We start from the raw sequence: 16,634 nt of genomic DNA on the forward strand, positions 1-16,634 counted from the left end.
GATCCCATCACAGATGGTTGTGAGCCCCCATGTGGTTGCTGGGAATTGAACTCAGGACCTCTGGAAGACCAGTCAGTACTCTTAACTGCTGAGCTATCTCTCCAGCCCTAAAATTCAGTCTTGAAGTCTAGAAAGATAGCCCAGGGGTTAAGACCGTTAGCTGCTCTTTCAGACAACTCAGAGACAATTCCAGGACCCAGGTGCAGCTCACAACTGTCTAAGACTCCAGTTCCAGGACATCTGTCACCCTCTTTTGATCTTGGCAGGTATTGCATACACATGGTGTGCAGCCATGCATTCAGGCAACCCACCCATACAAATAAAACTAAGTAAATCGTAACTCGGTATGGTGGCACACACCTTTAATCCTAGCACATGAAGGGCAGAGGCAGGCAGATCTCTTGTGAGTTCCAGGACAGCCAGAGTTGCATGACTTAAAAAAAAATAAGTCGGGGCTGGAGAGATGGCTCAGTGGTTAAGAGCACTGATTGCTCTTCCAAAGGTCCTGAGTTCAAATCCCAGCAACCACATGGTGGCTTACAACCATCTGTAGTGAGATCTGATGCCCTCTTCTGGTGTGTCTGAACAGCTATAGTGTACTTATATATAGTAAATAAATAAATCTAAAACAATAATACATAAATATATAAATCGGGCAGTCACACACCTCTAGTCCCAAAACTCAAGAGGCAGAGGTAGGTGGATCTCTATGAGTTCAAGGATAGCCTGATGTATAGAGCAAATTCAAGGACAGTCAGGGCTACACAGAGAAACTCTGTCTCAAACAAAAAACAAAACAAAAGAAAAACAAAAACAAAAAACCCTAAGCAAACAAACCACCAGGCTAGAGAGATGGCTCGGTGGTTAAGAGTACTGACTGCTCTTCCAGAGGTCCTGAGTTCAAATCCCAGCAACCACATGGTGGCTCAGGACCATCTGTAATGAGATCTGATACCCTCTTCTGGTGTGTCTGAAGACAGCTACAGTGTACTCATATATAAATAAAATAAATAAATCTGGGTTGGGGATTTAGCTCAGTGGTAGAGCGCTTGCCTAGCAAGCGCAAGGCCCTGGGTTCGGTCCCCAGCTCCGAAAAAAAGAAAATAAATAAATAAATAAATAAATCTTAAAAAAAAAAGGTTGTCTCAAACAAACAAACAAAGAACCACAACTTCCACCTCCGAGGAAATAAGAGATAGTTTATTCTGCATGACCACATCGCAAGAGCATGGATTCAAGTTCCATGTTCCAATGTGGAGGCGGTTTCACGACGTTTTAATAGTAAAGAACAAAGAGGATGGACAACCTGAGGTGCCCAGCGCTGAGGAGAAGTCTCAGCTCTACAGCTGAGAGGCTGTCTGATGACTCTTAGCCCTTTGACTGGGGCGAAAGGAGGTCTGGTTAAGCTAACACAGTCCAAGGTTTTTTTTTTTGTTTGTTTGTTTGTTTTTTTGGTTCTTTTTTTCAGAGCTGGGGACCGAACCCAGGGCCTTGTGCTTCCTAGGCAAGCGCTCTACCACTGAGCTAAATCCCCAACCCCACAGTCCAAGGTTTTTATCAATTTGTCAGTATGTTAGGTCCCGCTCACAGGGGTACAAGGAACGGCTATTGAGGGAACTAAAGCTAGCCCCAGGAAAACTGTAATCAGGCTCTGGAGCGACAACATTCCCACCACCCCATATCACTGCAGTTGAACCAGTCAGTCAGTTTCTGCCTACACAGCACCTTCCCATGCGAGTCTCCTTCACACATCCCAAGTTTTGTGTGGCGGACCGATGAATTTATTTTTGGTTGTTTACAGGAGCAGGACTAACTTGGAGGTGTCTACGGGGAAGCCCTCACTCAGCACACCTCACAGGCGGCCATACCACCAAGGATTCCCACCCTATCATGGCGGATTCACAAACGGCTGCCAGACTCATGACTTCCACTGCTAATAAACTGTCTACTTCTTATATAATTGAGGAAGGCCCCATGAGCCTCATGCTCCCTCTAGGAGGAAACGCTAACGGTCCAAATCTTATGAAGATCTCCTGTGGGAGCTCACATCTGCTTTGACTCCAAGTAGCAACGGCCATGTCCATCCCAGAGGAAATAACCACATTGCAATCATGTCCCCTCCACACTCTATCTCTTTCCCCTCTGGGTTCCCTCTCACCTACATATCCCTTCCTCTAACAGCATGGCTTATGGCCATACTCTGTGTATTAGTCCATTTGCTGTTGCTGAACAAAAGAGCTGTGGTTGAGCGGCATGGAAGGAAAATAGTGGGCTGAGCGGTGGTGGCATACACCTTTATTCCCAGCACTCCAGAGGCTGAGGCAGGTGCAGGTGGATCTCTGTTGAGTTTGAGGCCATGGTTGGTCTACAGAGATTTCCAGGACATCCAGGGAGATATTATATATATATATATATATATATATATATATATATATATATATATATATATATGCAGCTATCTTCAGACAGAAGAGGATATCAGATCTCATTACAGATGGTTGACAGGTGGTTGCTGGGATTTGAACTCAGGACCTCTGGAAAAACAGTCAGTGCTCTTAACCACAGAGCCATCTCTCCAGCCCTGTCTTTTTCTTTTTTTTTTTTCTTTTTGATTTATTTATTTCATGTATATGGGTGCACTATAGCTGTCTTCAGGCACACCAGAAGAGGGCATCAGATCCCATTACAGAGGGTTGTGAGTCACCATGTGGTTGCTGGGAATCGAACTCAGGACCTCTGGAAGAGCAGTCAGTGCTCTTAACCTCTGAGCCATCTCTCCAGCTGGAGAAACTCTGTCTTGAAAAATCAAAAAACAAAGAAAGAAAGAGAGAGAGAGAAAGAGAGAGAAGGAGAGAGAGAGGAAGGAAGGAAGAAAGGAAGGAGGAAGGGCAGAGTCGTAAGGAGAGTAAGTTCAAGGGCAATCTAGGCTACATCGGGAAACTGGTTCAAAACAAAACAAAACAAAACACCTTCAAATCAACCAAGCCAACCACCCCAAAACATCACACCCTCCTTATGAGAATTACCGGGTTCCCACACAAGCAACATTAATCCCTTCCAAGAGCTGTACTCATAATGATTAATTACTTCCCACGGGCCCCACCTCGTACTGCTTCTAGTCCCTCATCACCAACCTGGAGACCAAGAGCTTCCAGCTCATGAGCCCTCAGAGGGGCAAATGCATCCAAGCTCTCCCACTGAGGAGTCTTTCCCTTTCATTTGTTCTTTTTTTTTTTTTTTTTTGTTCTTTTTTTTCGGAGCTGGGGACCGAACCCAGGGCCTTGCACTTCCTAGGTAAGCGCTCTTTCGTTTGTTCTTGTGTCTCCCAGTTCCACCAACATCTAAACTGGTCAGCTGTGAGAAGTGGAGGTTTTGAGTCCCATGATCTTAAAGTTCCAACTCTGGTCCCGCAAAGGACAGGTAGTACCTGTTCCCTTCCGTATTATTTACTCACCCGTAAAGCAAGCACACAAAAGGAAGTTGAACGGGAGAGTCCCTCGGAGACAAGATTAGGTGAAAAAAGACAATTCTGTCAGCATGCTGTGTGTGTCTTCTTCCTTTAGAGACAGTGGGTGTGTCCACACTGTTGTCTAGACCTGCATCTGCTCTTTCTGCCTTCCTGAGCTCCGCGAGATCAAGTGGCTCTTGATGCTGGCAGTTTATCTGGCCACCCGAATGAGGTTCCAGATGTTGTTCAGAGGCCCATTTCCAGTCAACCTCACGGGATTTTGTAAGGCTGCCCTGTTAGAATCTAGCTTCTTCTCAGCCCACAATACAGGTAGCAATCTCATGTCACAAAAACTCCCGGGGTTGGGGATTTAGCTCAGTGGTAGAACGCTTGCCTAGGAAGCGCAAGGCCCTGGGTTCGGTCCCCAGCTACGAAAAAAAAGAACCAAAAAAAAACAAAAAACAAAAAACAAAAAACCAAAAACAACAACAACAAAAAACTCCCATCCGCAAAGCTAGATGCTTCCACATGGGCTGACTCCAGTTTTCAAAGACCTGGCCATGTGCTCTGTCTCTGGGGCTTGGACACTCCTCGGAGCTCTTGTTATGCTGTTGTCCCCCTGCTTGCCTTTACACAACATTAATAGTGCTAATAAATTTTTTCTCCCCAGTAATTTATTTCAGTGTCCTGAACCCTTTTATTGACATTGAAGTTTCCTTGGTGGAAATTGGAGGTGTTGATATATCCATCTGTGTAAAATACTGTGCACTGGGCAACGTGGGAGGGGGCACCAATCAATCAGTGGAATTAGGAATTGATAACCAATAACTCCATACTCCATGCCTTGTATATGGTTCTCTGAAAAGCCTTGTGTGTTGAAGACTTGGTCTACAACTGGTGAGGGTATGTGTGTGTGTGTGCGCGCGCACGCGCCCTCATTAATGAATTTATCTACTGATTAATCCTTACAGTTGCCTAGTGCTGGTAAGGTAGGTGGGCACCACCACTCCCAGCTTCCGGTTTGTTTGTGCAAGGCCACGCCCCTATTAGGCAAACGCCCTACCACCTAGTTGTATCTCCAAGAAACAACAAACTCACAAAAATCTCACCAAACACAGAAGACTCTCAAGACGAACCAGAAACGCAAAGGACACGATCCTAGTTGCACAACTTTAGTAGGTTGCAGACTAGAGTTAAGGGTGAGATCAGGGCAAGGTGGACAGGCCCAGATCGCAGGGGCAGGACTTCCACCCAGACCTGCCCAAGGGGCGGGCACCAAGCACTCTCACCCGGGATTAGTGGACTCAGTCAGAGGCGTGGCCTCTGGGAGCCCGCCCAGAATGCGCGCGCAAGCGCTTGGCCCCACCCTGGTGTACGATTGGCGAACGTGACGCGGGGCCGAGCCTCGGGTTGTGCGGGTGCACGCTCAGGTTACGTACCTAGGTGCGACCTCGGCGCTGGGCGTCTGTACCATGGCGGTCTCTCTCCTGCTGCGGGGAGGACGAATCCGGGCGCTGAAGGTAAAAAGCGAACGGGAGAGACCTACCCGGTCCTTAGTCTGGCCCTTAGCTGCACGCGTGGGCTCGGTGCGGTAAAGAGGTCCCAGGGCCTGTGCTCACCTGACCCCAAGAGAAGTGGTTTCTCTGCAGGAGCGAAGCCAAGGCTCCTTGGCTGTTTAAAAAGCAAAACCCGACTTTCTCTGCAAAATCAGTGTTGGGGTTTGTTTGGGTTGGGTTCGGTGGATGAAACCTAGGGCCCTGCGCTTGCTTGTCAAGAGCTGTCATTGAACCGGCCCCAAAGTAGGAAATGCTCAAAGCAAAATAAAATACAGATGACAGAGGGCCGCCATCGTCAGATGAACACTAGTTACTCCTTCAGGTATAACTTCCAGCGATTTTTTTCCAAATTATTGGTACACATACGCGGAGAATCATCAATATAAATAGAACTTTTCCGGTTCTTTTTGGGGCCTGGACATGAAGATCTAGCACCATACCTTAGCGGTTGCCGGCGGAATTACAGTAAGATTCTTCTTACATTGTAACACTTCTGAAGCAATTATCTACATCGTATCTACTAGTAGATAGTGTTTCTGCAACTTTACTAAGTGTCGAGAGATAATTTTGCAAAAAGAAACATAGTATTTCGTAGAGGAACCAGATAATCAGAATAAACTTGCTGTCCTGTCTAGGATCCAGTAGTCTGAATTGGGCTGAGAACCAACTGGGCCTTCATCCAGGATACTGGCATGAGGGTTACCGCTGGCCATCTAGGTGATGGCTGAAGTCCAGAGGCCAGCACTTCCCTCCCCCGTTCCTCCTCCCCCCATGCTAACACAGGTCTTGTCTAATGAGGCTTTGCAAGACATGTGACAGCAAGAGCTTTTCTCAGAAATCATGTCTCCTACCTACTTCCTACTGCCTGAACCACAGGTTTCTGCAGAACACAGGACCAGGCTCCTTCTCCAAGATATCCTGAAGTTTTGTATAACGAAGCTGGAAATGTCTTTATTTTTAATAAAAACTTTCCAAGTGTCTATCTTGGGAAATTTCTTTTTTTTTTTTTTTTTTTTTTGGTTCTTTTTTTTCGGAGCTGGGGACCGAACCCAGGGCCTTGCGCTTCCTAGGCAAGCACTCTACCACTGAGCTAAATCCCCAATCCCTATCTTGGGAAATTTCTGCAGAGATTAGGGAAATAAGGATGTTTTCATTTACCCAGATGCTAACAGTGATTTTCCTGGAACTTGGGGTATATTTTTCTTGCAGCTTTTTGGGTCCTTATCAGAATGTTCATAATTCCCATATGTGATGAACATTGTAATTGTGCTGCATGAATATTAATATGTAACATTGTAATGGCTGTTATCAAGGTGAGTGTCTTTCCTTGTTGACTCCCCAGGCTGCCCTTCTCGAGGCAAAGGTGTTCCGAGGAGAACTGGCTTCTACAGTGCCCCTGTCTACAGAGTCCGAGAATAATAAAAAGGCGGCAGGACCAACTAGCAAGACGGAAAGTGTGTTCAAAGGTGAGATTTTTAAAGATGGTCTCAAGGGCAAAAAAATGCAAAGTCAATAGCCTGAAATGAGTTGGACCAGCGACATAACCTAAGACTCCAATTCATAATTAGATGGGAGATTGGACCTCATCGGTGGTGGCAAAGGCTTTGGTTTGACTCTCTGTTAGCTCTAGATGTGGGAGTAGTGCTTTTTAAATGGCCAACCCAACAGGGAGAGCAGAAGGGCTCTGGCATTTCCAAGCCCTCAGGAACACATGAAATAGCATGAAATAGTGAGACCCCCCCCCTCCCCCTACTTTCCCTTCCCTGGTTTCTAGTTTTCCCTGACTTCCCAAGAGTCTGGTGAGGCTTTCCTGGGGGGGGGGGGGGGGGCATCATGACCTCGGGGAAGGAATTAGGAGCCTGAATTTCTGCTGTGCTCTACTCAGCTGGGGCCCAGTTGGTGTTCAGCTCTCTTCAAAGTCATTTTGACTTCTGTCACATTTTACCCTCTCTGAGTGCCAGCGTAGGCAAGCTGAAAACGCTGTATATTTTAAATGCTTCTCCCCCGGGGATAATTTTATTTCCTATGCCTTGTACGTTTTTTAGGGTTCGTGTATTGGGTCCATTGAATTTAGTTTTTGGTTTTTTGTTTTTTTCCGGAGCTGGGGACCGAACCCAGGGCCTTGCGCTTCCTAGGCAAGCGCTCTACCACTGAGCTAAATCCCCAGCCCCCTGAATTTAGTTTCTTAATTCATGGAGCCCTGATCTACCCTTGAACATGTGTGAAGAGCTGCCTCTTGGGGAGTGGTAATTGAGCTCAGTTTGAGTTTCACTAAACTAGCATTTCCTCTGCTTGAGTGTGTGAAGCTACAGCGATTCCTTCGTTTTCTCCCCGTCTGGGTATCGACCATTGACAGTGTTAAATGCTCGCACTGTTAGACAGTGCCTACCCACACAGCCTTTCCTGCTCTGCACACATACCTCTTGTCAGCCCCACAGTAAAGGTGTCCTAGCCTGAATTCCAGAGGGATGTGATTCAGTTCTGCCTAAACCCGCCTGATTTTTTTTTAATACAGTCCTCTTTTCCTTTTGGATGCATCGAGAAACTGAAATCTTAAGCATGAGGACTCTTTAAAACGACAACAACAAGACATATAATCCCAGTACACTTAAGAAATGCCTTTCGGGGGCTGGACAGATGGCTCAGTGGTTAGAGCACTGACTGCTCTTCCAGAGGTCCTGAGTTCAATTCCCAGCAACCCCATGGTGGCTCACAGCCATCTGTAATGGGATCTGATGCCCTATTCTGGTGTGTCTGAAGATAGCAACAGTGTATTCATATGTACATTAAATAAATAGATAAATAAATCGTTTAAAAAAAAGGTCTGCAACAAGAAGTCAGTTACGTTGTGTGCTGTATTGGCCTGGGCTTTAGTTTATTTTTGCATGCTGTGGATTGAACCCAGGGCTTTGCACAGCCTGGATTGCTTGTGACTGCTTACTGGTGAGTGACTTGGATTTCAATACTAACCGTGTCCTCTCCTCTGGTGGATTTTCAAGTTATGTCATAATCCTATCTTCTAGATACATGATTTTAGGTCACATGGATTTTAGGACCCAAGAGTTTTCTATGTAAGAACAGGTGTCTGTGTGGATAGAAGGGATGTCATCCTGGGAAGGTTTGGGAAGGGAGTTGGCCTTAGATTCCCAGGGGACTCCTGGCCCTCTGCAGCCATCTGAGCCTGCAGCTTTGCCACCTCCCTGGGTGCTCCGGGTTGAAGAAGCTGTGATGTGTGCATGTACACTCACGGGCACGCTCATCCACTTTGTGACTGGCTGTGTACTTCAGGGTGGAATATGGTCTTCGGAAATAAATTCTCTTCTGTGCATATGACACTTGGATATTCTAATTTAAAATAATTCCTGTGCAGAGAAAAAGAACTCGTGCTTACAAACAACCACAGGCGGGCCTGTGTTTTCCCTCGACATGCCGTGGATTAGAAACCATCAGAACCAGTGTAACTTTGGGAGTTCCTGGGGCTCCCTGCATCTCTTAGTCCCCAGCCACTAGGAGTGGGTCAGGGCCCACCCTCGGGGGCAATGTTTTCTTCCCTACACTGGAGGCTCCCATCTCTTGGCACAAACTTCCTTCCTAAGGAAAGCTGTCACTACACGTCAGTCCCAGGATGCTCCCTCAGGCCCTTCTTGGAGATATACCTGAGTTTTCTTTGCTGTTTGTTGAATCCAGTCACCAGGACACATTGTATAGATCTGTAAGTTACTGGCTAAGCAATTTTCACATTCCTTTCTGTCAGTTTGGTTTTGGTTTTTGGTTTTTTTTTTTTTTTTTTTTTTTTTCTGGAGCTGGGGACTGAACCCAGGGCCTTGTGCTTGCTAGGCAAGCGCTCTACCACTGAGCTAAATACCCAACCTGATTTTGGGTTTTTTTTTCCTTCAGATCTTTCCATGTAGTTCAGGTTGGTCTTGATTTGTTTGTTATTAAAAGTACACTGTCGCTGTCCTCAGACACACCAGAAGAGGGCATCAGATCTCATTACAGATGACTGTGAGCCACCATGTGGTTGCTGGGAATTGAACTCAGGACCTCTGGAAGAGCAGTCAGTTCTCTTAACCACTGAGCCATCTCTCTAGCTGGAGAAACTCTTTTTTTTTTTTTTTTTTTTAAATTTTGCCCTTTCGTAAATGACCATGAAGTGTTAGATTTTTTTTCTGTTAGAACTTACTCTGTTGGGCTTTTTTTGTTGTTGTTTCTGCAGTTTAACATCTGTTTGCAGTGATATGTGTGGTATTAAATTATTTTAGACTTTCGGGTTTTGCAAAACTTGTTTTCTTGGCTGAAGAAGTCCCCATGTGACCTGTGTGATTTTTTTTTTTTTTGGACGTTTCTTCCTTTTTAGGACAACTTTACTTGAAAAGCTGTTACCACTCTCTCCCTCCTACTGACTCTTCTCACAGGGATGTGCCAAGCAGACTCTTGTCTAGACCTCTGGTGGTGTTTTGCTCAGGAAGGTCAAACTGTGAACCTGTTAATATATTCAAGAAGCACCCAGATACTCAGAGTGGGGTTAGCACCTCAAGAAACCCTGAGTTTGTAAAACCTGTGTAGTGTAGTCAACAGAAAATATCTTCGCTAGGGTTTACCTGTTGTAAATCTGAGCGAGGTCGTTTAAGAACGCTTATTGTGGGGCTGGAGAGATGGCTCAGCGGTTAAGAGCACTGACTGCTCTTCCAGAGGTCCTGAGTTCAAATCCCAGCAACCACATGGTGGCTCACAACCATCTGTAATGGGATCTGATGCCCTCTTCTGGTGCGTCTGAGGACAGCTACAGTGTATTCATATACATAAAAAAATAAATAAATCTTGCTAACATACCACATATTTAAAAAAAAAAAAAAAAGGAACGCTTATCGTCTGGGAAGCACCGTGTGGGAGAAACGGAGTCAGATGGTGGCTCTTGTTGGTGAGAAATGCCCCTTCCCTGAAGGTTCCTCTCAGAGGCTAGTCCACCCTGGCACATGGAGAGGGGTCGTGTCAGTTACCTGGACAGCATTATGACATGACATGCTGGCACACGATGCAATGTCTATGGCTTTGAGTTGTTCCTTGAATAACGAATGTTCCTCTTTGTGCCGTTTCCCAGATGTGGTGGGAGCAGAGGAGAGGGCCAAGCTCCTAGACACTCACACAGCAGCGGCACTGTCCAAAAGCTCCCCTCCACCCAGTTCTTACCCATCAGTGGAGAACACAGGTGGGGCTGTCGCAGGCCTGCCGCTCACAGACTTGTCAAGAAAGACTTTGGTAGCGTTTCCTCAGAAAGTTACGCCTCCACCGCATGCCTGGGCTTCTGACTCGGAGGCTCGGCGGCATGTCCAGAAAGTGACGAAAGATTCATCTTCATCTTCCTCATCCAGCTCCTCAGATTCAGACTCTGATGGGGAGGAACATGGCTCCGACATTGGTCCCCGAGTGGCAAGCAAAAGCAAGGCAGGGTTTTCCAAACCTGAGGCTTCTCGTCCCTCGAAGAACGGAGCCCCTAAGATCACAGTTTTTGCAAAAGAGAAGGCCAAGGTGCAGAAGCCACACACAGATGTCACCTACCCAGAGAAGCCCCTGCAGCCTAAGAAGAAAGGGACTTTCACCAAGCCTGTAGAAGATAGTAAAGAAACCAGGTCCAAGCTCATGACATCCAAGCCACAGTCCAGTGAGGTTTTGGAGCAAAAAATGAAGGAAAAACAGCACCAGGGAAAACGGAGACCAGACAAGACAGGAAAGGAAAGCACAGAGCTGTTTGAAGCTGAAGGAATTTTACCCGGCCACAGGAAAGCCAGAGTTTCCACACAGCCCACAACCGGAACACAAGAGGCCAGCGCAGAACTCCGGCCAGCCGCTGCCCCCGAGTCGGGAGCTAGACAGGAAGCCAAAGGGCCAGAGCTCGAATGGAAGACCGCTTCTCCCCTGGTCAGAAAAGAAAGCCTGGAGAAGCAGGTGCCAGAAGGGAGCTTCCAGGCGGAGGAGGAGACCTCAGGAGATCAGACACTAGGGAGATATTCGAAGACAGTTCCTGTTGAGGAGAAAAATACCTTTGGAGAGAGAGCTGGACCACAACTGGAGGGGACGTTCCAGGCGCCAGCCGGCGAAGCCCCGCCCACTGATGCAGGCCCACCCCAGGAAGCCCCAGGCGACACACAGGGTACACCTTGCCTTGGTTCAGACTCCTCCTTGTCCCTAAAGAACCCTCTTGAGTTTCTGTGTGTTTAGAAAGGAGTATCTTTCTTTTTTTTTTTTTTTTTTTTTTTGGACACAGAGTCTCTCCTAGCGCAGGCTGATTTCAAACTCGCCAGGCAGCTAGCAGCTAACACTGGCGTTGCGATCTTGATCCCCCTGCCTCCGACTCCCAGGTGCTGGGATCTCTCGTGCAGCGCTTGGCCTCATTTAACTATTTCTTTGACGGCTTAACTTATGGAAACTATGATAGTCTAGCATCACCACACATAACCTTGGAGGGTATCCACACACGTAATTCATGAACTTGCTCACAGCAGAAATCCTGTGGCGCTCTCGTAGGTCAGGAGCAGCAGTCACACTCGGCAGTGATAGCCCTCAGTTAACCTGAACTATACGGGTGCCTTAGTGAACCGAAGCGAGTGTTAACAGGCAGGCAACCAGGGGTTGGGGATTTAGCTCAGTGGTAGAGCGCTTGCCTAGCAAGCGCAAGGCCCTGGGTTTGATCCTCAGCTCCAAAAAAAAAAAAAAAAAAAAAAAAACAAAACAAAACAAAAAACAGGCAGGCAACCACGGTCAGCATCTGAGGGCTTTTCCCAGCACAGTTGGCTGTATAATCGTCTACAGTGAGTTTCTAATGAGGGGCTTTTCAAGGGGGACAGTACTCCCATCATACTGAGTGGTCTTGCCCCTGGGTGACACCGCTCTGGGCAGCTCCCTGGGAAACAGGAATTCTTTGATTTTTTAGGGTCCGCAGTTCCCGAGTCCTCCTTAAGGTGGCAGCATCGCTAACGAGGCCTCCTGCACCTGCGAGCCATTCCCGGTCCCGCCCCCTTCTCGCCTAATTTGCATCACCCCCTGTGCTAACTGTCGCTCTTCCAGGATGTTTACAGCATTTCTGTTTTCTTCCTTTCCCATTTCTCCTCCTACACTAATACGCCAGGTACCAGCGCACGCCAGACTTCTAAGACCTCGGGACCTGCCTTTCCGACCCTGTTGCAGTTTTCAGAATTGGGATTTCTAGGTTGTCTCTCCGGGAAACAACCACGACGCACAGGGCTGCTGGTATAGCTTAACATGGGGTTTAGCTAGTGAGCAAAGTCCCGGGCTCAGTTTCCAGTACTGCGGAAACAAAAACTTGCCTCTCCTCCAACCCCCAGCCTTCTTTGCTGGCAGCTGACGCTCACAAAGTGGTCCTTGCCCAAAGCTCCTTGCTTACAGTGGGCTGTTACTGAGTTTCTAACACCGCCCCCATCAGTTGTCACCTCCCCTGCCTGACTATGTAATCCGGGGACTTTGAAGGTACACCACACACTGAAGATCTTCAGCTGCCTGCTCTATATAACATCCTTTTGTTCTTCCTTCCTTCCTTTCTTGAAGTTAAACGAAGATTAACGGCTTTTGGGTTTGGAATAGAGAAATATGTATTCAAGTTGTTGGGATGTTGTTTGTTTTTGTGCTGTGCAGTACCGACATGATTCCTCGAGAGCTTGCCCACTGGCTACCACCGCCTGCTTTGCTTTGTCTCCTGCTGCCTTTTGTGGCTTGAAAGAGCCCGCATCTTTTGCTTTCTTCCCAAGCTTTGAATTTTAAGATTATCGAGAACTTAGGTATATAGATTTAATTTTTCCCATTTAAGATAAAAGACAAAATTAAGGGGGTCTTGAGGGTTTTTTTTTGTTTGTTTGTTTTTGTCTATGATTTGGAAGATAACAATTTTCTTCAAAAAATTAAAATGACAAAGCCACAAGCTCTTCCCGGGTCCCCGAGCTCATTGTCACCATTATTGTAACACTCGGGTGTTTCTCATGTCTGTGCATGGTTATTTCCATCACAGACAGAGGTCCAAAATCTGTGATTTCTCTCCTGTGTAATTTTACGTGACCTAGGAGTGTATCCATAATTCTGGATCCTTCCAAATGCATGGTGTGAGCCCAGGGCTTAAAAATACACAAAGGAAGGGTAAGGTACTACTGCAATCCTGTATAAGAAATGAAGCACCTGGGCTGGAGAGTTGGCTCAGTGGTTAGAGCACTGACTGCTCTTCCAGAGGTCCTGAGTTCAAATCCCAGCAACCACATGGTGGCTCACAACCATGTGTAATGAGATCCGATGCCCTCTTCTGGTGTGTCTGAAGATAGCTACAGTGTACTCATAAACAAATCTTTAAAAAAAAAAAAAAAAAAGCAGCTTGTCCTGTCCCCTCTCAGAGATGTTAGACTCTGCCTTTTATTACCCCCCCCCAAAAAAAAAGCAGAGAGTCATCCGTCTCGTGGCAGGCCTGTGCCGCAATCTCAGGGAAGGTGTCTGTGGCAGGGTTAGAGTTTTTACGGTGACAGCACTGCCTCCAAGTACTTTGCAATTACACTCAACTGGTAAGACAGACCAGAAGCTTCAGCATAAGTTTTTCAGGTGACTCTTTCACATTGCTCCAGAAGACACGGGGCTCTCAAGGTCTCCTGTGTTCTAGTTAGAGTGCTCACGCGTTATAAACTGGTGGCGTGGAGACCTCTGCTTCCTAAGCGCCCAGACAGATGTGCGTGTCTGACAGCTGTCCTCTCACTCTCCTCTACAGAGCCCACACTGGTTCCCGAGTCGAGTGACACCACCACCTACAAGAACCTGCAGCATCATGAGTACAACGCATTCACCTTCCTAGACCTGAACCTGGACCTCTCCAAGTTCAGGCTGCCACAGCCGTCTTCGGGACGAGAGTCGCCCCGGCACTGAACTCAACTCAGGGTAGACCCCCGTGTGGTCCCTTGAATTCTTGCCTGTGAGAATAAAAGTCAGAGGCACAAAGCCCAGTATGTGGTCATTTCCCCTCTCTCACACACACACACCCACCCCCCACCCCCGAGAATGAATTACTGACACCTCTCACACACACACACACACACACACACACACACACACACACACACACCCGAGAATGAATTACTGACACCGTCCATGAGATTCCGTGCCAGCCTCCAGGGGGTCACAGATTCTGCCAGATGAGAATCTGTAGCTCCTTGAGATGGTAAACCACATCATCCCTAACAAGGCCTGAGGGACGTCGTCTGTTGGGGAACACACTTGGGAGCCGCTGTGTACCACATCCCTCTCTAATTGCCGGTCTACAGCCAGCCAGAGGGATCCATAAAATGAGAGAAACACAGTGCAGTTGGCCCACTCAACATCGTATGGTGTCCAGCAGCAGTTGCCGCTAGGTCTGAGCCCCAGCCAGAGTGAACCCGGGAAAGGCGTTACACTGATGTAAACGACTACATTACACAAAAGGTAGCGTGTGTGCTGCAGGATATTTGATCACACTGGACCCTGAGATTTACTGGGAAACCCCGTTTTCAGTTGCGGTGTGGCTCAGCCTTAACACACACCTTTAATCCAAGAGCTTTCTGCTTGAATATTGGAAGCCAGATTAATTAAAGTCAACCGAAGGTCAAGAGGTGGAACAAGCAACCAGCCAGCTGACAGGAAGTGAACATAGGAGTGTTAGGCTGCTAGGAAGTGATTTAGCTCAGTGGTAGAGCGCTTGCCTAGCAAGTGCAAGGCCCTGGGTTTGGTCCTCAGTTGGGGGGGGGAGGGGCACCATAGAGACTAAGAGGAAGTCTGGAAGATGGATAGAGAAACTCACAGGAAGTTGAAAGGAGGGACATTCAGTTTGAAAAAGGTTTTTTTTGGGGGGGGGTGGTTGGGGCATGGCTTCTGGGACAGAGGAGGAAGGTCAGCTGGGTGCTTTCTCTGTCTGAGTTAGCGGGTTTTCACCTCGGCGTCTGGCTCCTGAACTTTATTGGTAAATCAAATGATGGAGATTTTGTTTAAAAAACATGTGGGGGGTTGGGGATTTAGCTCAGTGGTAGAGCGCTTGCCTAGGAAGCGCAAGGCCCTGGGTTCGGTCCCCAGCTCCGAAAAAAAGAAAAAAGAAAAAAAAAAAAAACATGTGGGGGTTGGGGATTTAGCTCAGTGGTAGAGCGCTTGCCTAGGAAGCGCAAGGCCCTGGGTTCGGTCCCCAGCTCCGAAGGAAAAAAAAAAAAAAACAAAACAAAAAAAAAAATGTGGAGAGGGCTGGAGAGATAGTTCAGTGGTTAAGAGCACTGACTGCTCTTCCAGAGGTCCTGAGTTCAATTCCCAGCAACCACATGGTGGTTCACGACCATCTGTAATGTGATCCGATGCCCTCTTCTGGTGTGTCTGAAGACAGCTACGGTGTACTTATATATAATAAATGAATAAATCTTTAAAAAAAAAAACGTGGAGAGAAAAATGGGGTTAGGCGGCACACTGATTTTTAACTACTACATTAAACATAAAATTAGGCATGTGTGCATTACACTGATTTTAACTGTAACCATGCCCATTCTGGCCTCAACCCTCCCGCTCTGCTCCCTATATCTGGGATCCGGGCACATGCTACCACGTTCTCCAGGATTGGCTGTGTGCCCTTGAGAACTGCAGAGCCTCTGGTGGCCACAGCAAACTCTGAGCTACTGTAACTCCATGTTGGCCGAGAAACACATCACTCTCAGACATTCCGGGACAGGGAGGGCTGCCATTGCATACCTTGGTTCTCAGCACTAAGCACAGTGTGGGTGACATTGACAGCCGAGAGCAGCTCTTCCCGGGTTTGATTCCCAGCAACCAAATGGTTGCTCACAGTTGTCTGTAACTCCAGTTCCAGAGGATCTGACACCCTCACACAGACATACATGCAGGCAAAACGCCAATGGACATGAAATTTTTAAAAAAATTAAAGAAGATTAACAGCTTCTCAAAGCCCAAGCAGGTCCGCTCACACTCACGTGTGTGTGTGTGTGTGTGTGTGTGTGTGTGTGTGTGTGTGTCTTGGGGGCTGTGAAACCTTGGGTGGAAAGGAATAAATAAATCACATCTGTCTCTCTTTATATCTATATGTGTGTGCACGCACACACATACATGTGCACATATAGCACACATGTGGAGATCAGAGGAAAGCCTACAGGAATTGATTTTCTCCTTCCATAATGTGGCTCCAGGGGACAGAACTCAGGTCACCAGGCTTGGCAGCTCCTGCCCTCTGAGCTGTCATTCTAGCCCCAAGAGTAGGTGCATTCCGATCTGAACAGGAAATAAGAGGCTTGAACCATTCTTGCCTTGGAAATGGTCCCTCTGGGCTATCTCAGCCTTCTTGGCAGCTGCCTCACTGCCCTGAATGGGCTGAAGGACAATGACAAGCAGCCTCAGGCTGAGTCACAGCTGGCGCTCCCTGGGTTTTCCATCTGGTGGTGATACAGCAGGCACCCTCAGAGTCAGTTGTTTGTTTGTTTTTTTGGGGGGGGGGCTGTTGTTTTCTGTGCTCTCTGAAAGACTGCCACCAGAGCATTCCAGAGGCTTAAATTCCTTTGTACGTTGAGTCACCACACTAGGATGGCTTTCCAGATTCTGACCCAAGTCACAGATGATGATGA

General features: G+C 47.4%; 1 protein-coding gene and 1 long non-coding RNA gene across 3 annotated transcripts; one reads left to right on the forward strand and one right to left on the reverse strand.

The window, feature by feature from the left end:
* Positions 1-2,456: 2,456 nt before the first annotated feature.
* LOC134483879 (uncharacterized) lies at positions 2,457-4,746 on the reverse strand. The gene is made up of 3 exons (XR_010061034.1): positions 4,558-4,746; positions 3,455-3,557; positions 2,457-2,792 (listed from the first exon to the last, which is right to left on the reverse strand). It is a non-coding gene; the product is annotated as an uncharacterized LOC134483879 (long non-coding RNA).
* An 87-nt stretch (positions 4,747-4,833) lies between these two features.
* On the forward strand, positions 4,834-13,989 carry Ndufv3 (NADH:ubiquinone oxidoreductase subunit V3). Of its 2 annotated transcripts, NM_022607.2 has the most exons (4): positions 4,834-4,968; positions 6,347-6,470; positions 10,106-11,155; positions 13,763-13,989. In NM_022607.2, the coding sequence occupies exons 1-4, from the start codon at positions 4,921-4,923 to the stop codon at positions 13,915-13,917; spliced, it is 1,377 nt and encodes a 458-aa protein (NP_072129.2). In that variant the 5' UTR covers positions 4,834-4,920; the 3' UTR covers positions 13,918-13,989. The 2 variants fall into 2 exon arrangements, with proteins under 2 accessions (NP_072129.2, NP_001094481.1); NM_001101011.2 differs by lacking the exon at positions 10,106-11,155.
* The last annotated feature ends 2,645 nt before the right edge of the window (positions 13,990-16,634 follow it).

The sequence above is a fragment of the Rattus norvegicus genome, chromosome 20 (assembly GCF_036323735.1).
Source record: "Rattus norvegicus strain BN/NHsdMcwi chromosome 20, GRCr8, whole genome shotgun sequence".
NCBI lineage: Eukaryota > Metazoa > Chordata > Mammalia > Rodentia > Muridae > Rattus > Rattus norvegicus.